The 22749-nt window shown below is 45.4% G+C and overlaps 2 protein-coding genes across 4 annotated transcripts in view; one reads left to right on the top strand and one right to left on the bottom strand.

Annotated features, from left to right (window-relative positions):
- CACNA2D1 (calcium voltage-gated channel auxiliary subunit alpha2delta 1) overlaps positions 1–22749 on the bottom strand; it is a 341896-nt gene that overhangs the window by 204942 nt on the left and 114205 nt on the right. The window lies entirely within an intron of this gene.
- On the top strand, positions 17383–20836 carry LOC148594856 (T-cell activation Rho GTPase-activating protein-like). Its single transcript, XM_088523508.1, has 8 exons — positions 17383–17523; positions 17589–17913; positions 18091–18260; positions 18403–18564; positions 18864–18973; positions 19422–19617; positions 19878–19995; positions 20340–20836. The coding sequence occupies exons 1-8, from the start codon at positions 17383–17385 to the stop codon at positions 20834–20836; spliced, it is 1719 nt and encodes a 572-aa protein (XP_088379634.1).

Consider the following 22749-nt stretch of genomic DNA (forward strand, 5'->3'; position numbering starts at 1 on the left):
GTCAGGGCTCCCTTTAGCCCAGCCCTGTGTTTGACCATCAGAGGGACTAGGCTGTCCTGGGGTAATCTCAAAATTTTAAAACATATTCTGCTCTTGCCAATTTTTCTGCAGGCATAATTTCCCCCCCCCCTTTTTTTTTTTTCTTTCTCTTTTCTCTCTTTTTTTTTTTTCTCTTTTCTTTTTTATTTCTTTCTCTTTTCTTTCTCTTTTCTTTTTTCTTTTTCTTTTTTTTTTCTCTTTTCCTTTTTTCTCTTTTTTTTTCTCTTTTTTTTGTTTTTTCCTTTTTTTCTCTCTCTCTCTCTTTTTTTTTTTTTTTTTTTTTTTTTTTTTTTTTTTTAATATAGCTGGCATTTCAGCATTTGGTTCATACGTTCCACTATGTCATGGTCCTCAGGATGCAATAGTATGGTGAAAAAACAATCTTTCAAATCGATTATTAAGATGTCCTAATCATTTTGAAAGGTCCTCGATTTCCATTTCTATTTATGTTTGCATAGCTTCAATTTGGTTTCCTCCCCAGAAATTGCTTGGGATTTCTATATATTAAGGAGGCCCCCGCTCCAGTAGCATTGAGGCTTTTACAATTTGTAAGGACTGTTGCAGGTCCTTCCGTGCCAGTTGCACTGGAGCTTGGCCGTCGCTTCATTCTTGTTTCCCATGCTGAAGTACTTCCCTAGTCTCTTCCCAAGGATACAAGTCAGAGTACGGCTCCCAGTCCTCCAATGGTTGGGGGTGGGGGGGGGGACGCCATAGTCTGAGTTATTCCTGGCTTTCCCGCTTTCAAATTCTGCACTTTCCTGTTGTGCTTATTCAGCCCTCTCTGCTGATATATAAATTACACAATAAAGATCTAAAGACCACACAAACAAACAGCACAAACACAATTTCTATCCAGTGGCACGACCTCACGTAGCTGTGCACTCCACTAGTGAGTTCCACTGTCTCAATTGCCAAGTCCCATCCTCGTTGCCAATTAGGTTGCGAATGGGTTTGGGATTCGGCAATAATCACACAGAACAAAGTGGCTACGGCTATTCAGGTGAAAGCACGTTAAAGAAGCAAAGTATGCCTAATTACTCGTGAGGTAATACTTGTCGGCAGGACACTGAGACTGAACATTCTCTCGAGTTGGCAGATTAGAGGGTTGCTGACAGGCTCCTAACTCGGCGGGCGTCCCCGCAGAGACAACGTGGGCCTCAGTGTTAGGAGTCTCACCCCCCCTCTTTCTGCACTGTCTGTTTATGCCCGGTGCATCCTGCCACGTAGGGCCAGTACGTGCCAGCAGGCAGACCGGGGGGGTGGACAAACTCCACCTTCAGTCACATAACCTTCCCTCCTGGCCGTGCAGGTGCGCATACCAGTAAGTGGTCCCAGCCGTCAGTCCGAGGGTCCTGCCTTTCTCATCTCCCTCCCTCTCGGATGTTTTACCTTCAAATTAATTTAGAGGGTGTTTGCAGTTAAGTTGGCTACAAGCCTGGTCGAGCAGCCGCCTTCAGCTGCTTTTGGAGGAGGTCGGCTCTGAGCCTGGCTGAGCAGCCGCCTCCACGCTCCTTATCACTCAGCCTGGGCAGGCAAACATCTTCTTTCTCAAGGTCTTGGATTCTGTTTTGTACAATAGTTTTATGACTCTACGGATCATACAAATTTCCACCTTTCAACCATACCTCGTTTCGGCATCAATATACAAAGGATACAACACATAATAGAGATGAACATAGCAAATAGAAACAATAGCCCTAATAACGGTTTCTGTCCTCACTTAAAGCATTACAATTCTTCAACCCCCACTTTAAAAGACGGATCAAATCCCCCTGCACCTCCCTCCTGGCTATTGTCAAGCCCTCAGCAACATAAGTCTCCTTGATCTCATTCGCCTTTTCTTCCCTGGCCCCCCTTCTCCTTTTTTAAAGGTGATCTAACAAGTCCTGGACCCAGCCGGGCCGTTCTTAGGCACGACGGGGCGGTCCGGGAGTGGGGGCACAGATGGTGCAGGCGCCACAGGCACAGATGAGGACGCAGGCGGGGGGGGGTTGGCAATGGATCTCCAGACACCAGCGGTTTTCGGTGGCGTGGCGGTCCCGGTCCTGAAGTGCTCGCAAAGGCCCTTACAGGTACACTGCTCGCAGCTTCGGGAGGCTCACGATCTGGCGGTGGCCCTGTGATGTCCTTTGGGCGATGGTGGGTCTCAGAACCCCCTCGCTTCAGCTTGGGTCTTTGCAAGTGTCCCTTGTCTCTAGCCCATTTATACAGCTCATACAGTTTCTTCATGCTCACTGCTGCCTCCCTCTTTGCTAATAAGTCCAGCAGCAATTGTACAGCAGCTTCTTGCTCCATTTTCGTACTCACTGCTGCTTCTCTTTTCACCTGCAGCAGCTGTACCACAGCTTCTCGCTCTATTCTTGCACGTGCAACCTGGGTCCCAGCTTCTTGCCCCACAACACTGACTTTTCGTCCCGGGTCCCGGCTTCTCGCCCCCCAACGTCGCCTTTTCCGTGTGCGCATTCACGGCCGGCTTACCCGCTCCGGTCCACCTTCTTGGTCGGATCACTCGGCTGCACCCGTATGTCGTCCTCCGGAATCCCGCACCGTTGTGCCAGGTCCCTGTTCGGAATCTTGTCCCTGTTCGGAATCTTGTCCCTGTTCGGAATCGAGTCCCTGTTCGGGCGCCACTTGTTGCAGCTTGGAGCGGGTCAGGAATGCCAGACATCAACTTCATAGAAGCTGGAACTGACTTCGTCTATTAGCTTACATGCAGTACATTTATATGATTCTTAACAATTAGTGATGTAATTACACAGGCTCCTAATTGGTAGACAATGATCTAACTCAGACCCTTACAGCCCCCCTTACTTGTTTAGCTCATCCTTTTAGTTCAACAGCTCTTTTATTCCCTCTGACCTTGGTCTACTTCCTTATCTCCTAGTTAGCAGTCCCTTTGTTCTTTCACTGAAACCTGAAGGCTGGAATTGAGCAGGCCTGCTAGGCAGCCATGTCCGCGGCTCTCTAACCATTCCTCTACATCCACTCACCCTCCTTGCTATGCAATGAGAAGAGACATTCCCCACTAGTTTCCATACAAAGATCATACTTGACTAAAATTTCAGGCCTTCCAGGTGTGGCTAAGGGATGTTATGAAGGTGTGAAACTACAGAATATTCAATTAATTTTATTCCTTTTCTTTTCTCATCCAGGTAGCTGGCACATCACAACACCTAAAAAGCAGTTTTTATCTTTACATGCATCCTAGAAATTCTTTTGATGTTTTATATTTCCCCCAGAAAAATTCTGTGGTATTCTAGGCAATATTTGCTCTCTGCTCACCATTAGGGAGCGACTCCCGCAGCTCTGGCAAGCACAAAACACACGGCTTTGTTTTCCAGAAACAGCAAAAGCAAAGAAGGCTGCAAACAAATCCTGCACACCTGCCCGCGTTGGGAACCAGGGAGCCGACCAGAGCTTCCCTGCGAGGTCCAAGGGTCCATCCGAGGGCCACCGCAGCTGCTAAATGACCCAGCAAACTCATGGGATGTGCAAAAGGTGGGTATATTGCCAGAACTACCCCATGGCATGGCACTGATATACGAAATGAGGGTTTGCCTCTGCTTATTCCCTTCTCTTCAGCATTTCGGTTTAGAAAATAATTGGCTGCAAACTGTCAGCTCACTGCACAGTGCAATTCGGGATGCTCCGAAGCTGTCAGTGTGAGGAAGCGCAGACCTTATTGCCTGTTCTCTGCCTCCGTGCAGCTCTGCGAGCCCTAGGAATTAGCCTGGCATTGAATGCCCAAGTGCACACAGGCACACGGGCTGTCAGCAGGCACACGCTTCCCAATGCCACAGATTTTTCTCACAACAAAGTTCCCTTTTCATAGCACACACAGATGGAGAACGAGGCCAGGGCGAGACTAAATTATAATAAATTAAGCATAATCGTGTTTTTTTTTTCTTTTTTAGTTATAGATTTTGTTTATCAGGAATGCAATCAGGGCAAAAGTCATCATGAATCTCCATCCCCTGCTGCATGCCATTTTGTAGCAGGAAAGCATCCCATGGAAATGAAAATGCGAGATGGAACGCGCTCGGCAATGCTGAGCACGTGCCCTCTTGCTCCTTCCTATTCAGTGAGCACTGTCAAAAAAACACATCCCTGATGGGCTCGCATTCAGCATCGGGGCTTGTCCATGATTAAGATGTCCTAAAGCTCCCAACAGGGCAATCCATCAGAACCCAAAGAAGTGCCCACACGGCAGCACCCACCAACGGCTGGGTTGACATGATGGCGGCGAGCGACGGGTGAGCCGAGGTCACCCCTCGATGGGCAGGACTGGGCACGGGCTGCCCGTCAAGCCTCAGAGAGGATAAAGTGCAGTTGGGCTCTTGTTTCCTCACTCCTAAGAGCAATAGGAAAATAGATCCTGGAGCTAATGAACCACCAGCCCGCGTGCCAGCGCAGCTCTTAGCAGGGCGGCTGCAGCTCTGAGTCGAGGAGAAACACCCCGTGCTCCTGTTACGCCTTCAGGAGGCCACGCATGGGGTATGACTCTGCAAGGGCCAAGGTGGTCTATTTCTGATATTCTTTTCCCTACTTTGAACATAGTCAGAAGAGCTATGCTTTAGTAACAAACACAGTTTTAAAGCAAAGCAAACTGACATTAACACGTTTGGTTTTACTAGCCATTTTACCATCACAAAACTTGAAAAGCCACTGATGGAAAACTGTACCTCCAAAAAGGACTAAACAAATAACACAGCACATGGCAAAAAAAAGAAAGATGCTCAGTAGAAATCTTATCTTAGTCTAACAAAGGCTAGAAATTCTTGGAGTTCCAGAGAAAAGGAAATTTCATTAAGAAAGTCACTTCACATACATAGGAAGAAATTCCTATATTCTTTTCCCGATTCTGTCATTTCCCAGCTGTTTCCACTCAGTGCTTTCCCTCCCTTTTCAGTTGCCCTTGTCCAATAACAAAGATGGTCTTTATTTCTTTACTTTCCTCTTCTTTTCCCACCAACAAAGAGAGGATTAAAAAAAAAAAAAAAAAGATAGCATTGTGAAGACTATGTACAAGGTGGTTTGCAGGATCGATCTACTGTTCCATCTCTGTCATCTCCCTTCATGCACTTAGGCACTTTACTAACTTGGCTGTTAATAACACATTTATAGACGCATGCAAAATCAAAAAGGAACTTGTGTCTAGTGTAAAAAGCTCTCTTGGCTTGGACCCTCCATACGGCTCCCTGTTCCCACTGTCATGCAAGTCCACAGGCCAATGAACCAGCTAGTTGGGTCATGGTACTCCTGTCTGCCAAGTTAGCACTGGAGATGACTTCAACACATGTTGCTTTTAATGACTTTGAATATACAGTTAAAAGACCACAAACATTTAAACGATTCTGAGCAGTAAGGGTACCATTTCCAGTGCTCAGAAAGTTACAGCAATGGAAACTGGGAAATTGTACCTTGACATCTTTTTTTTTTTTTTTTTTCTCCCAGCTTCACTTTTGTGCCCTGTGGACAAAGAATCCAAGTTTCTCCCTCCAGTTGCAAACTAGCAAAATGTCGATTTTCAGAGATCATGAAAAAATTGATAAGATTTTGCCTTACTAAAAAGATACATACATTTTATATTTATTTCATGAATTATTAGGGTTCTTTTTTGTTTTGTTGTTGGATTCCTATTGGATGTAACTGCAACTGCAGTGCAGTTTTAAAAATAAAGTATGTAACAGATACCTGAACATCGAGCTGCTTTAATGACAAGTACTCCGGAGGAGAACTTTTAGCTGGCTTTACATGGACCTCTCTCAAGGAAATGCCCTCCTCATCACTATGTCTATATTAGCAAATAGTTTTACATGGCAAGAGCCTCAATCGGTAGCAGGAGGAGTTGGTGGTGAGGCCCTCCAACACCACCATATGTGTTGAGGATGTTGACTCTGAGTGAGCTTTACTCCAGTGGACTTAATGCCTACTCAAGGTTGGTCCACATGAGAAGTGCCCTGGACATCACTCTCTCTCTCTCTCTTATCCCCTTTCTGTAACGTTTGTTAATTTAGCCAAGACACATCATAGTCAAAAAGCTCCAACTCAAAATATTCATTGTTCATAATTTAACAGTGTTAGAATAATAGCAATATTTAGATTGCCCAATCAAGTACTCAAAGAATGGAGAAAAGCGCATAAAACTATTCGCTCCCTCATAGGCCCCGAGTATACACTGAGCAAGCGAGGTCTTTCTGGATGAAATATTGTGTAAACATGCAAGCATAAAAAATATTCAAAGAAATATTTTCATCCATAAATTGCTCTTCTTCAGGACTGAATTAAATACTATGTGTCATTTTCTCCGTGTCATTTTCAAATTTATTCACCATGCTGATACCATCTACTTTCTCTCTGCTCAGCAATCCATGTTTTCTAAAACTAAAATGAAATTCCAAATTTGTCAGAAATGTCAATTAGATATTATATGGTTTAAAATAAATAATTACTTAAGCGAAAATAAACTAACAACCAAAAGTTTTACCATCAAAATTTGGAATATTTTTCTTAAAAAGGACAGTGTACTATTTTCAATACCAGTAGAAGATTGAATATATATTTAATTACCTATCAAGCCTAAAAATAGGAGCTTTTCACTATTCTGAAGATGATGTTTCTATACATCATTTAGTTTTATCTATGCAAGGATGATGAATGTCATAAAAAGTTGTACATAAAACAGTATAAATCCTAGCATAGTTTATTTTTAAAAAAAGTTCTATATTGATTTGCTATTAATTCTATCAATCTGAGTTCTTAATAACTTGCATTTTTGAACTGTGAGTAAAGCAGCAACCTCCAGCTGACTTTCAACTGAGGAATGGTAAGTTTACACTTAAGTGTAGGTATAAGTGATGGCAGGTTGCAATGTAAGATAGGAAACAGCAAAAGAAAGATGTATATGTCTGACTACACGGTACAGTATTCCTGTGAGAGAAGGAAGAAAGGAAATTTGAGTACTAATAGCTTGTATGTTCATTTGGAAAAGACTGACTTACAAAGAACAAGAAACCAATGGGCACTACAACAAAAAGTCCTAGATAAGAGCCTACAAACACGAGGCATCCTCGCTCTGCAAGAAGGCACAGGCATTGCCTAAATCCGACTCCTATTCCACATGTAGATCCCTAGTTTTGTTCAGTTCATAAAGACAGAGATTGTCTCTCTGTGACTAGGACAAAAAGAACACAAATCTCTGCTTTTCTTTAAGGACAAGGACAGAATTACAGTATTTAGGTCTTTTCTTGAGAATTCTCTGCATTTTGAGAGATTCACGTCTCCTGACAGTTTAACTTTGATTCCAGGTTTTCTGCTTTGTGAGTGTAAGAGGTAATATTGATCTATGCCTTCAAATGTTACTTGTCCCTAATGACATTTTGACATTTGTCCTTAATCTGAGACCATTTGTCATTTTCTTCCACTAAACTGAGTTTCCCTCTGAACATTTCCTTTGTTGTTTTTAAGGTCTAAAATAACTATTGATTTATTGTCAACACATCATATCTTCTCTGCTAATGGAATCTATGGACGTTATCCTTCCTTACTCTTTTCTTTAATTGTCATCTTTGGATGTGACAAAAGAGACACACTATCTTAAGCTGAGCTCTGAAACGCAGAGGGCTTCTGTGATAACAATAACATCTATTTATTTTTGTACTCTTGTCTTTGTGTTTGTCATGTTTTCCCTCACGATGGCTAGTGTTCCTTACCAAGAGTGAGAATAATTCCTCATTAAGACAGTTTTCCTTTAACATAACTTATACTTTTGATAAAATATGAGAGGCACCTCGTCCTCACTCAATTCCTGACTAGTAGCATTACTACGGTGTCTCCACAACAATACACCACAGAGAAAAAAGGGTGCTATAGTGTTAAAAAAAAACCCAAAACAACAACAGAAGTACTTTTTTAGAAGTTCATTTGTTTCAAAACAAGGACTTTTAAAGGCAATGAAGAAACCTTCCCGGAAAATCTTCTGGGTGTAACTCCTCTATTTATCTAAAACTGCCGCTCTTTTTTGTGATATATTAAATGATGATATATCAATATATTAGTATTTCAGCCACAGAATACTAAGCAATAAGAATATTTATGCTACCTTTTAGATTTGCTTTTCTTTTTTCCTTTGGTATGACATAGCAGGACACATATGATGATACTTGATCGATCTTTTTAGCTGTTTCACTTCTTTGCATAAGGAAAGAAATGCAATTATCACTCTGATCTTACAGGCGGGTTTCCTGTAAAGCACTAAGGATCAGAGTCGATGGGGAAATCCTTGTCTTGACACCTCCAAATTTTTTTGAGCTTTGAAACGGTTCCCTCTCCAGCTCCCTCAAACACTCCTTTATTCCACTTTGAAGGCTTACATCTACCTATGGTTTTGAAAGCTAAGTATGCTGCTAAATGTCTTGAAGGGAGACAAGATAATGTCATCATGTCAAGAAACAGTCTCAATTCCCCAGCCTTCAAGGGAGTTGAAAGCATTTTACACTCAAATCATAACTGGCAAGAGGGCACACGAAGCAGCAAATACTTCTTCTACGGGCAAGTTACTCCATAATGAACCATGACAGACTTCATCTTTGAAATCATTATATTAAAACACCTTATTTAGAGAGAAGAAAAAATAAATCTAGAAAATAAATGTAATAATTCCAATTTCCCATCCATACTTCATATTGTGAAACAGAAACTCTTCAGATGCATTGGACAGCAATAAAAGCACAATCAATTTTCCATATTCATGAAAAGTCTGGCTGAAAATATTCATGGCATTCATCTTCAGGAAAATGTAAGTCCTCCCTATTGAATTGTGCAATATGGTATAAAGGCAGAAAAGTAAAGACTTGTCTTTTTGTGACTGTTTTATGTGGGCGAACAAATCCTTCTCCTGTCCTTCTCCCCACATTAGGCTCTTCAACCCTTGGTTTGTTCCCAGCTCCATGTGTGCAACTCCTGACTGGCAGCATCGTCTCTTCAAGCAGACACTCAGCCAAGTGATTTGAAGCTGTCAGTGACTAAACTGCTCATAAGTAAGTAAGTGTTACCAATAATTGAACTCAAGGGGACCATTTCACTTTGCCTTGGGACTCCAAGACGCATTCAAGTTCAGTTATCTCCTGATGCTCCTCCTATGCTCAACCATGAGCACCTTAAAGGCTCTGGCACTTTACCCTGAGGGTGATTAAAGGAAGTGCTACCATTAATGTGGCAGTGATCTAAGCCCCATGTGGCACCTGCATGTGGGGAGGTCCCAGACAGACCCACACCCTTGGGTGCTTCTTGCGTGCTCGAGGAAAGGCCTTCTCCCACATCTCCCCTCTGTCACACACACAGTTCATTGCTCCTACTCGACCGTTCAATATCTACATTTCTAAAAGGAGCCTCAGTCGCACAACCAGCTGCCATCCACAAGGAGTCTTCAAAGACAGGAAGGTCTCCATTCAAAGCAGGCCAGAGAGCCCTGGTGACATCTCATCTCAGGCACCTCTTCACTCAAGGGACCCCAGATGATGCAAATGAGCAGATGCTGAAATGCATTAAAAATGTAAAGCTCCCTTTCCTATATCTTTACAAACATTGTATAAAAGAGAAATACTTCAGATCTGCCCTAAGATTACTGCTTACACTATTAATTGTTCCTGCTAATTCCTGAGTTAATGGAAATTGCAGCTCTTTTGAACCTTGGGAAAAAGTACCAAGTCAATCTGACTACTGCCAAATGTTCCTTGGGTTAGAAAGTGTTCCCATTAGAAATCAGAACAGAAGGTATCAGATGAAACTGGATTTTGCCACCGAAAAAGATATTTCCATTATAAATGATAATGTTATCACAAGTGACCCAGCAACTTGGACCTCTGAGTTTTCTGTAAGGAAAAAAAAATGCATTTTTTAATATGAAAATCTCCCTGACACCTGTCTCTTAGTGGTAGCTGGAACAAATTCCAAGTGACAGAAGCCAATTTTACTTCCATTTGGAAGATGAGTAGTTAAAGCTAAATAAACCTATATTATGGTATTATATTTATTAGTTTTCCAAATCATAGTATTTCACAAAGCAATTCTTATTTTTTGCCCTTCCTCACATTCCTACATCAATGAATATAAATTTCAAGTCCTATTTGGTACAGTGGAATTTCGTGCATGTAAACTAGAACTAAAAGGCAACAACAACAGCAGCAAAAATGCCTGGATGTGTTCCTACTAATCCTTACTTAACATGGGCTAGCTCTTTACCATGGCCTATTCTTATTCTGTTATTCTGCATTCACATGATGGTCTTTATAAGGATCTGGTTTTGACATCAGGTCATCAGGCATCAGCTGAGTGGATGTTGGACACTGCATTTATCTTATTCCTCTCAGCCTTCTTTTAGCATACATGTGCACTATAGATATTTCAGGAAATGAAGCACCTTACAACCATCCCGCTGCCTCAAACATTGCAACTTCTGCAAGCTTCTCCATACAAACCAGAACCAGTCCACATTATGAAAATGGATCCGGATCTGTTAAACACTTCTCATATTCTGCTTTAGCTCAACATACATTTGAAGCTCATCCAAACCTTTTTATTCTGCTGGAACATACTGATGCTATAACTTGTGGCATGGAACTGCAAATAACGTTAGGAATGGCCATTAGGCTGGATAATAGATCAGTATCTTAGGAATGGCATCCCATATACACCCCATAGTAAAACCTGTCAACTTGCTGGGCCTGCCAAGCGCTGCTTTCCTACAGCGGGCACCGACACCCCACTGAGCAACACTCAGCCAGGGACTTCACGTTGTACAGCGAGAATGCTGTTCTCCGGAATGGGGAAGGTAACCATACTTCGTCTCTTTATAAATCGGGCCATAAATAAATAAAGATGATGAAACAGATTTGAGAAGGAAGGGAGAAAAAGTCATTTTCCACAGTCAGAACTGCAATACTGAACTGAGTGACAAGAGCTCCCCAGGGGCTCGCGTGCAAGAGCGCGGGATATTCACATAGTCCAAAAACATCTGAATTTTATATTTCATATGTTAGACTTTCTGAAGTTTCTTCACCAAGCCCTCCATTAAATAAAGGTTTTATTTATTTTTATTTTCTTAGCCCCTCCCCATCCAGCAGAAGTGTATGCATATGTGTCCTTGGAGTCTCTAGCACTTACATACACACATGCTCATACTACTTGAATCCCTTAAAACAGATCTCGAAATCAGCAGGGGATACAGTGCTTAATCAATCATGTATTTTTTTTTGAGAAGGAAAGATGTGTTTGCCTGGTATTTTTGGAGAACGTAATACATACCTGATCCTGATTCCCTAGCAGGTTTTACTGTAAATATTTTTTTATATTTTTACAGTTTTTATTTTCTATAGTTACAAAGAACAACTCCACAACCCCATTGTGTGATACAGTCTACTGTCTTATTTGATCTGAATACTGCACACAGTCTCTATTATAGTCACGAATGGCCTAATCCCCTCCATGGTGTTGGGTCACATCTCGTTTGGTCCCGCCACATTCCTACTGGCATTCTTGCTACTTTCTGCAGATTTGGGTTAAGGAAATGGTTTTCTTGCTTAGCTGGAAATTGGTGTCAGTGTAATGAATTACTTGCAGTGCATTTGCTGAATACAGTAATCTAGTAAGTCAGGTCTGTATCTTGCACATCTTGAGGCAAAAAAAAAGAAAGGTTAAAAATAACCACAGAGATAGGGAAGAAATCCCTATCACCATCTCCTATTAAAAAAAAAAAAGAAGAAGAAGAAGAAGAAAATGACCAAAGCTCATTTCTGACTAACAAACGCTCATCAGTCCTTCGTGATTTTATATTCTCAGCAGGTTCTGCAGATAAAGCCCCTGCTCTGAAGCATCTGTCAATACCTGGGGCTGCTGCAGAGCTGCTGCTATTTATTGGCTAGCCCCAGCTCTGAGGGGTCTCCAGGGAAGCTCAGATATCGCAGCCTCATGTTAAAAATGCTATATGAAATAACTACCTTTCTGCTTGGCTGCAATATTAAAAAGCAATGCCGGGCCAGCTATTAAATAAGAGGCCAGATAAGACTGAACATGTTGGGTCAGTTATTGTATGCAAGTGTCACTACTGGGTCATCTAGTAACCAAAACCAAGTGATCTAGTAACCAAAACCAAAGATTCACGTTTATGGGTTACGCAGACCGTGAGCAATGGATGGAGACAGGGTGATTTTTCAAAATTTAAGTCACAAAAATATCCTATCACTTTTAACAAATGGAGAAGATGAAGATGGCTCCATGGCCACTGCATATCAGCCACTAGCCTGTATCTGAGCTTAACTGTGCTATGTGCTCTAGCAGATTTTGTCCGCCAGCATTTCTATCAGATGTCATATTATGCAAAAATGCTGGCAGACACAGACTACCAGCACTAACTTTGCATAACTCCACCTGTCAGGATGCTCTTTGTTTCTGAGTCAAGGTTCCTAGAATGCCTCCTGGATAGAAAAACACCATCTTAAATGATATTAATACTGCAGCTAGACAGGCAGCCAACCTTCAGAAATGGGCAAATGAGCCCAAAACTAGAGTGATCTTTAGTATCAAAACTAGACTGAATTGGGTAATTTGGTACAGGCTATTAAAGAATATTTGATTTCCTAGATATGAGTGCATGCTTTGGTGTGCTGAAGACTGAGGATTAAAACTGCGCACAATTTTGAGCTGGAATGTTTGCAAGTGTTTGTGTTTGAGCATATATACAAACATGAGGATTATAGCTGCCATTTCCTTAAGACAGTTCTATACTCTATTAATGCACATTCTGAGCAATAACACAAAATAAATAATAGCTCTCATCATAGAAATCAACCTCAGGTACTTTTCAAAGAGACAGGACTTTTGAACCAATATATCATTATCGTCTGCCTTGTCAACTCTTCTTACTTCATGCATTATTTACCTGCTAAACTATAGTGACGGTAGTGGAGATATAATGCTGCTTTGAACCTCCAGCTGCCACCTATGCAAAATAGGTTGTATGCCAAAGAAATATGAAATATTAATGATTTTTTTTTCTTTTTGCAATTGAAGACATCCTATTGCACAGATGACTTTTAACACTCAATATTTTGGTCATTCATTCACTACTTCCACTCCAAATATCAACTGATGTAAACGGCAGCAGACAGCATTTCTTTCCTGGTACTACCTGTTGTTATGGGGACCAGTCTTTAATTTACGGATTAATTCAATATATTCTCGTTATTACAACTATGAACTTACTTTAATCTATTCTTTAATTTATGATTTTTTCAGGATAAATCAACCTCGTTGACTGGTTGTGGGTTTAACCCAACAGAGATTTTTTGATGTGTCCTGCCTGCCAGCTCCAAGGTTAAGGAATTCCTGAAGACCCTGTGCCACGTGCTCTGGGTGTCCCTGTGCGAGCGGGGGATTGGGCTAGATGAATTCTAGAGGTCCCTTGGAACCTCAGCCACTCTGTGATTCTGTGAAGAGGAGTGAAAGACGTTTCAGTGTGTAATTCATTGCATCATGAAAAGCTGCTGTGAAGCAGCAGATGAAAACAGACATGTACCAAGTTTCATACACGTACAAGTAGACACCAAAAATCACCTGGAAGGAACACTATTATGCACTTGTAATATTCTTAGGTTTGTAAAATTGTAAAAACTTTGAACAGGTACCATGCTCTATTATGAATTCAATAGAGTTTTTGCATATGTTGTTAGAACGGCCATAGTAAAGTTCTAACCTTCTATGAAAATCATACAATTCCCTACGAAACACAGAAATAAAAGGATAAAATGTATAATTAAAAAATAAATCTATGAAGTGAGTTTAAAATTATAAATCCATGATCAGGTAGAAACAGTGAAAGATCTTTTCTTCACTTTTGCAAAAAGGAAAGGATCAGGTAATTGCTGAATTACTCTGAACCCCCATGCCAAAATCCAGATTCACCCTGAAACACTTAAATTTTGTTTTGCCCCATATGTCCCACTTTAGCCTGTCACACAAGATTTCCCAAGTCACCCTTGCAGAGTGTTGCTACAAAAGACTCTTAAAGGACCTGTCAAGGTTAAAAAATGTCAAACAGAAACCTGCAAATAAATCTTCTCCTCAGAGAATATAAACCAAACGTTCCTTGTTTTCTTCAAGCCAAAGACGTCTTTGCTAGGAATGTCAACAAGCAACTAAGAATATATTACAGTAAATTTTCTTACATGGCTCAGAACCCATCGTACTGCACATAGTCCCATGACAGTAGAGAACAACCTGTTGCTGCTGCAGAACTAATCCAGATCACCAAATCAACAAAACACTAATTTTCTACAGCTCTTCACCACCTGTGTACTCCTTTGCTCTGCAGATGGTCACACAAAGAATGGAAGAAGCGGTGGCTTCTCAGCTTGTCACCCCATACTCCTGCTATAACAAGCAACTGCTATCAGCACCATGAAAAGCTCGGAAGCTTTTTACTGCCTTACACCTACAAAACCTTTTCTGACAAGCAGAAGAAAAGCATGGTGTATCACAGTGAGGAAGGCCATTAGATAACAAGATAATAAGAAAATAAGAAAAAAAAAGTTTCAATATTAAAAATTGAAGTTGTGAAGTAACAAGAGAAAGATGAGTAAGGGAGGAGAAGGAGATAGGCCCCATGCAACCATGCAGATTCAAAAATAAGAAAGGTTTAAAAACAGTGATCACAGGGAAAGTGAGCAAAAAGAAGGCTTGCAAATAAAATACTGTACTGTACAGAAAATTTCCAGTGTAAAATAATTTTAATATGAGGAAAAGACAATGATTTATTTCTCACTCAACACCCTCAGATATAGTGAAATTAAATAAATAAAACTTAACTATGAGACTTAACTCTGTGAGCTCTGATTTTAATAAACAAATTATCTGCAGGTATAATACTGTAGATCCAAAATTCAAATACCAATTAACACTGCACCAAAAAACAGACTGTCTCTATAAGAATCATACTGCTTCTAAATCTATATCAGTAAGCATTTTAGAAAAATGCATTATGCAGAAGTCTGACAACAAAATCACACGGGTTTAAACATTCAGCAGTAAAAGGCTACTGAGTACATTTAAACTCACTGAGCGAAATCCCTGGGGTACCTCCTGCATAACTCCATTGATTTCACTTAGGAGCTTATAGAGTCTGAGATTCACTGAAGTCACAGAGATGAAGTATTTGGTATCATCCACAGATCTTGCCCTATAAGCATTAAAATAAGGACTAGACTTTGCCCAGATGCATTTTGTGTTGTTGACACTATCAGCCTCTTTGGGCACCTTCAAATTAAACTGATGGATCTCAAAACATACTCAGGCTGACACTGCCATGCAAAAAAAAAGGTTCACTCCAGATGGCTGTCCTGCCATTCGAAGGGATATAGACAGGTAGGAGAGCTGGGCAGAGAGGGACCTCATGAGGTTCAGCAGCAAGTGCAGGGTCCTGCACCTGGGGAGAGATAACCCCAGGCACCAGTACAAATTAGCGGTTGACCTGCTAGAAAGAAGTTCCGCAAAGAGGGATTTGGGAGTCCTGGTTGACAACAAGTTAACCATGAGGCAGCAGTGTGCCCTTGTGGCCAAGAAGGACAATGGGATCCTGGCTGCATCAGGAACAGTGTTGCCAGCAGGTCCAGGGAGGGGATCCTGCCCCTCTGCTCAGCTCTGCTGAGGCCGCACCTGGAGAATTGGGTGCAGTTCTGGGCTCCCCAGCACAAGAGGGACGTGGAGCTTCCTGAAAGGGTTCACCATAGAGCGATGAAGATGACGAAGGGACTCGAACCTAGTCTTTCTTATGAGGAGAGACTAGGTGAGATGGGCCTGTTTAGCTTGCAAAAAATAAGATCGAGAGGGGATCTTACCAAAATATAAAAATATTTATTCCTCACCTCTGGAGGTGAAATATATATATATATATACGAGGAAGAACTTTTTTCCTGTGAGGGTGACAGAGCCCTGGAACAGGCTGCCCAGAGAGGCTGTGGAGTCTCCTTCTCTGGAGATCTTCCAAACCCGCTTGGATGTCACCCTGTGTCACGTGCTCTGGGTGTCCCTGCTGGAGCAGGAGGTTGGACTAGATGATATCTAGAGGTCCCTTCCAACATTAACCATTCTGTGATTCTATGATTCTGTGAAATCCTACTTCACTTTCTGCAGAGAGGAAGGACCACTCAATAGTGCAGTTTTCCTTTAGTGCAAAGCAAAGCACTGTGCAACTCTTTTTTAGAGGTGGATGCTTCTTCTGTTCTCTGGATCCTTACCACTGAACAATTCACAATGATGATAAATGAGAAGGGAGAGCAGAAACTGAGCCACCCCTTCTCATACCTATAAATTTTCAGTTTTTAAAGCATCCAGTTGCTTACTGAAAAAGGATTTGAACAACATGTGAAAGGAAATGTAATCTGTAAACTAGAAAAACAGGTTAAGTGCCCAAATCTGAAGTTGGGTGGTGACTTTGAGATAGAGCACGTGGGTTGTGCAGTCCCTAACAGGAGGACAACGATGGAACCTGCCAAAGAGCCCACAATTAGAAAAGGGGTGCAGATCATTGTCAGCCCAAAATCTCTTCTCAGAAAACCGAAGTAACAATCATCTTTGAGTCAAAAGGCATTTGCAGTTAATGCTTTTATTCCAGGCAAACAATTATTTCCTTATTTCAAAGTATGTCTATTTTTATCACTACTCACCAACCAACTCCCAGTACTGCTAAAAGACACCTGCTCTGTTGCAGGCAATAGTTCCATTGATGAATATGCACATGTGTTTTGGAATGCCTAGTGAGAACGATTTGAGGAACTCATCTTGCAGGTTCAAATGGTAATTCTTTCCCTCTCCCTTTCCCGTGTTCAAGCTACACTGAGACACCTGAAGAGGAGGCTGGCCTCTAGATTGATGAGTACAGAGGACTTGTGGAAGTTGGGATTGTGGGGCACTGTCTGGGCCCTGGTTTTGTAGCGGAACAGGCCCTCCTGCTGGACAACTCCAAAGCTGCTCTAGCTGTGCCAGGACCTGCAGGACCATTGCAGCCATGCAGGCAGGCTGCCCCTGCCTCCAGCACCCCTGTGTCCTGCTCCCCAGCACATCACAGAGCGGCCAGCGCATCACAATGTGTGTCAGTGGCACAGAGGTGGCCTCTGCCTGCAGCGCCCGCCCGTGCCCCAGTGCGTTGCTGTGCCGGCGTGAGAGAGCAGGGAGACGTGGGCTCCCAGCTGAGTGGCACTATTACGCACGGGGGACAGCGGTCCCGGTGTTTTTCAGGCCTGCTCAGCTCCTGGTGCTGCTCGGCGTGCTCATCTGGCCCTTTGCAGCACTATGGGGCAGATCATCTGCTGCGGCGCGCGGGGCTCTCCCGACCCCGCTCCCAGCTCGCAGGCCTCGTCTGGGGCCTCTGGCTCCACGGTGCATGGCACCAAGATCGGGATTGTGGGCAGGGAATCCTCCTTTAGGGCAGAGGTGAGCGGCTGCTCCCACTGCCCTGTCCCTTGTGGATGCTGCCAGGAGATATCTGTGTTTCCCAGGGGAGGGGACAGGGGCCGAAGGGCTGGAGACAGCAGCTGCTGCCCAGTGGGGCAGCCTGGGAGAAGCTGCCCCAGCCAGAGGCAGAGCCAGTGGCTGCCCTGGGCCACGTTTGGGCACCTTGTGTGGGGCTGCTCCTTCGCAGCACCCTCCAGCCCCGCAAAGCGCCCGGGGGCTGTGGCCGGCAGGGCTGGCTCTGCGGGGCTCCTGCAGCCTTCACTGCTGCGGGCGGCCCTGTGAACGGAGCCCGTTTCTTGCAGGCTGGTTCTGCACAAGGAGCTGCCGTGGTCCCCGCGGCTCCTGAGGATGGACTCTGCCGTGTGCCCGGTGAGTGGGCTGGGAAGAGCAGTGGAGCAGCTGCCCTCTCCCTTAGCGCTCCCCACGGAGCCCCGCGCAGAGCCCCGCGCTGCTCTGCTCTGCTTCGCAGGCGGCAGCTCTCGGCGCTGCTCGCACACAGCTCTGCCCCTGCTTTGGAAGTCACTCCTGCTTTCCTCTCGCCAGCAGCTCGCGGGCCTCTCCGGAGGAGGAGGTTCCGGTGGCCGTTTTCCCGCAGACGCAGCTCTGCCAGCGGGAACGGCCCGGAGCAGCCAGAGCCTGTCCTCCAGAGCGCGCTCTTTGGGCAGCCTCTGGAACGGCTCTGTGGGGAAGAGGGGAGCCTTCCCCAGCCAGTTCAGGTACATCAAACAGGCCACTGGGGACCTGGCCTCCACATGCACTTCTCTGCAGCCAGGCCCAAGCTCAGTTCCCAGCACTAGCGGCCTTTCTGCATCCCAGGATCCCATCCCTTTCTGCATCCCTGTTGGCTTCTCCTGGCAGGATCTCCTGGCCATCCTGAACAGAGAGGGACCTGCCACAGAGGGCGTCTTCCGCATCGCGGCGAGCGAGAAGGATCGGCGGGAGCTAAGGGAGGCCCTCAACACAGGAGTCCATGTGGAGTTGGAGAGCAAGCCAGTGAACCTCCTGGCTGCTCTCTTAAAGGTGACCTCTCCTGCCCTGCAGCTCATTCCTCCTCCTCCTCCTCCCCAGCTGCCTCCTCTGGGAGGAAGAGGGCGATTTGCGGCTGCAATGGAGGCTCATGGGAACGAGGGCTGTGCCTGCACTCAGCCAAGCCTGCGCCAACGGGGCAGGGACTGGAGCAGCTTGTGCAGTGCTCATGCTCACCCTGGAGAGCAGGGAGCTCAAAGCAAGCTGCCGCCTAGGAGCCCAAGTGCCATGGATGCTCCCTCTAGGCTCAGGGCTCATGTCCACAGCCTCATCTCCATATCTTGGCCTTGCAGGATTTCCTACGGAATATCCCCTCCATGCTCCTGTCCGTGGCCCTCTATGATAGATGGATGCTCGCTCTGGAGACGGCAAGCAAGGAGCAGAAGATTGCCGAGCTCAAAGAGTAAGTGCTGTCGGCAGTGACAGCGTTCTGGAGTGTCTGGGAGAGCTCAGGGTCCCCTCTGGCAATGGGCAGGCTCTTGCAAAGAGCCATCAAGGTTGCTGTCGGCAAGCTAGTGCTGGGAGAACACAACACAGCCCCAGGCGTTCTTGGGTCGTTCCAAAGCCTGCTAGCACGTCTCCTGAAAAGCTCTCCTTTCCTCACGCTGGCCATGTCCTGAAAAGCAGGCACTGTGCTGAGATGCCTGCCTTTTAGTGAAGATCTTGCTCTTGCAGACCTTGCATTTCAGCAGCTGCTCAGCTGCTCCACGGGACACAAAAAGCAGGGCCCTGGCTCTCTGTGGAGGATGCACCGTCATTTGGGGCAGCTTCCTTGAGACTTCTTGCTCACAGTAAGCAACAGCAGCCACGGCCTCCTGAAATGAGGGTGCCTTGTGTTTGTGTTCACACAGGGTGGCTCAGGACCTGCCCCAGGCAAACCGCCTCTTGCTGGGCACCTTGCTTGCCACGCTCCACACCATCAGCCAGGGAGCATCAACTAACAAGATGACCTCCAGAAACCTGGCCATCTGCATCGGGCCCAGCATGCTGGGCCCAGGCCTGGACAGCACGCTGCCCCTGCAGCTGCAGGTTGAGATGAACAACAAGGTGTGTGGAAGTCGCCAGGGAGCTTCTTGCGTTGGGCCCCTCTGAGCCAGGTCCACACAAGCCACAGCCACTGGAAAAGCAGCAGCAGCCCCTGGGAGCGCGGGGGTGCCCCTGCGCTTGGCAACCTGCAACCTGACAGGCAGAGCTCTGACTGCAGCCACAGAGCTACAGCTCTGGGAACAGAAACAGCAGTGGGGAGCAGCAAACAGCGCTGATGCCTTTGCAGCCCTTTGCCTGACGCCCATGGTTTGTGTGTGCAGGTGGCCGTGCTGGTGGAGGTCCTCATCGACAACCACGCAGCAATATTCGGGGAGGACGTGGCCTTCCCTGACAGCTCCTCTGCTGAGGAGCCCTGCGAGGACAGCGGCAGCTCCGCAGGTTTGTGTGCAGAGGGTTCAATGGCTCCTGCCGGGGCTTTAGTCTGGCAGCACTTGCCAGAAGTTGAGAAGAACCACGCTCACGTCACACAAGGCCCCCCTGATGTTAAACCCTGGTGGAGCTCAGCTTTTTGCAGCATTGCTCACTGTGGGCTAGAACTGCACTCTGTCCATGCAGGATGTTGGCCTCGGGGGGCTCTTGTGTCTCCTGAAGTGCTCCTCACCTCCCGAGGGGCTAAGGCTGCAGCTTGCCATCTGCCAGGACTGTCCGGTCCCACCAGCAAAGCCCCCTTTTGCCTGTAGAGAGCCACTCAGAAGTAGCTAACGGGCTCTTTCTGCCCACAGGATCCCCCGGGGCTGCTCAGGAAGACGCTGTGGGCAGCAGCAGCCCCGAGCCTGAAGCTGCACATGGACCCGCAGCCTGCGAGAGGCAGCACCAGCCCCGTGCCAGAAGCCCCAGCGGCAGCAGGGCCGTTGCAGCCTGTGCCTCTGCCCCTCCGCTGCTGCTGCCTGCGGGGGAAATGCAGCACAGCACCATGGAGAGGAGCTTCTCAGCACCAGCCCTGTCCACCCGGGAGTGCCTGCAAGGCAGCACAAGGCACCAGGAGCGCAGCAGCAGTGCTCACAACGTTGCTGTTGGGCAGCACGGGCCGTGCTTGGGGAAGGCCCTGGAGAAACAGCCTGCCCCGCTGCCTGCGCAGCTCCCCCGGGGCTCTCCACCCCGAGCAGCCTCCACGCGCTCCCTGGACAGCGCCTTGCCAGGTTACCAGCGCCCCTCCAAGACATTCCTGCGGCCAGCCCCCATGCCCTCTGGCGCCTGCTGGGCCACCAGAACAATGTGAGCAGCCAGCGGCCATGCTCTTGTGTGCCACAGCTGGGCCAGGAGCCACCAGAGCCCAGGAGGCCATGGCCATGCACTGAGGAAGCTGTGAGCATCGCGACGGGCAAACAGCTTACGCACCTGGGCAGGCTGAGGTGAAAGGAGGAGGAGGAGGAGCTTCAAGGAGGAGGATGGCAAGGAAGATAAACAAAGAAGAAAGAAGCAGACAGGAAAAGAAATAAGAAAAAAAAAATCAAAAGGAAAAAGAAAATAGGCAATAAAGACAAATACCCCTCACAAATGTAGATCCCCCTGAGATTGTGGTGCCATTTAGTTGCAGAAGCACCATCCCAACCTGGGGGTAGCAGGTGCTTGTAGAGAGCTAAAGCCCCAGGGCAAAGCGCAGAGCTCTGCTTAAACACAGGCAGGTGACCCTGTGCTGAGGAGCCAGCATGGCCTCGGCGGAAGCAACATGGGCTGCACACCCTGCAATATCCCACTTTGTGTGCAGCCACCCCTCCGGCTGAGCCAACACCGTTTCCTCTCCGGTCCCGTGGGAACAGCAGGCGCAGGCTGTGCACAAAGGCAGCACCCAGCCTGTCTGGCACATGCACTTCCATTCTCTCCTCACGTGCAACCACGCAGCTAGAGGTCTTGGACTGGGGCTTTCTGTCTGCGTAAGGTGACATCCTAACTGCAGTCACCGCTACATTATCTGTACATGTCCTCCGTGAGAGTCACTCACACTGCCTGGAAAGAAAAGGAAAGCTTCTAGGAGGCAAGAAGACCTCAAAGCTGCAAGGAGAGTAACCGCTGTGCTCTGCTGTTGGAACCATCTGAGCGTGGGTCTCATGGGAGGCCAGAAGGAAAATGAAAGAATGAAGAAAGAAGGAGAGGAAACAGGAAAGAAAAGAAAGAGGAAAAGGATGGGTGAGAAAGAAGATGGAGGAGAGCAGAGAATGAAGAAAAGAAGAAAACGGAAGAGACAAGAGGCTGGAAAAGTCCAATATCAGGAAAACTGGAAAGCAAAGCAGCTTCAAGAAGATCAAGGAATCCCAAAGAAAAGCAAGGAAAGAAAACCACTAAGAAGAGAGAAAGGAAACAGAGTATAGAGAAAATGCAAAGAAAAAGGAAATGGAAAGAATAGAAAAGGAAAGAAGAAGGAAGAAAAAGAAAAAAAGAAAAAAAAAGGAATCGTGAAAAGAGAAAAGTAAAAAATGGAGACATAAAGGAAAGAAAAAAAGGAAACAAAGTCAAGGGATAACAACCCAAAGGGAATGCAATCTATCAAGCAAGAGGAAAGCAATCAGGAAAAAGGATAGCAAGAAAAAAGGAAACAATAATGGAAATCAAAATGGACGGGAAATAAAAAAATGGCAAGCAAAAAGGAAAGTGAAAAAGAGAAAATAAAGCATGGAATTACGGAAGGCAGCAGGAAAGAAAGAATATACAAAAAAGCAAACAAAAATGTGAGAATGAAAAGCAGGGAAAGAAACGAAAACAAAAACAAGAGAGAAAGACGAGAAAAAGGAGAAAAAAGGGGGAAAAGGCAGCAACAAAAAAAAAGGAACGAGACAGAAAAGAAACAGGAATGGAAAGGCAAAGAGAGCAAATGGGGGAAAGGACTGCAATTAAGAAAATAAAAGGAAGAAAGAAGAGGAAAGGAAAGAAAAAAGAGAACAGAGAAAGAAAAGACAGAAGAGAGAAAAGAGAAGAGAGAAAAGAGGAAAAAGAAGGTGGCCATGGGGAAGCATCAAAGAAGCAGAGCGCGTGGCGAGGAGGCAAATTCATATGTATCAGCAAAGTCCACTTCACTCTAGCATTTGATCCCATGAATCTCTTACAAGTCCTCTGTCTTTGTGATTGAAAAAAATACAGATAATGAGTCGTGCCTTTTATGGGCAAATGTGATTCTATTATTTTCATTACTTGTTT

This window comes from Tinamus guttatus, unplaced genomic scaffold, assembly GCF_059628265.1.
Source record: "Tinamus guttatus ecotype Peru unplaced genomic scaffold, ASM5962826v1 Tinamus_guttatus_pri_ptg000193l, whole genome shotgun sequence".
Classification (NCBI taxonomy): Eukaryota; Metazoa; Chordata; class Aves; order Tinamiformes; family Tinamidae; genus Tinamus; species Tinamus guttatus.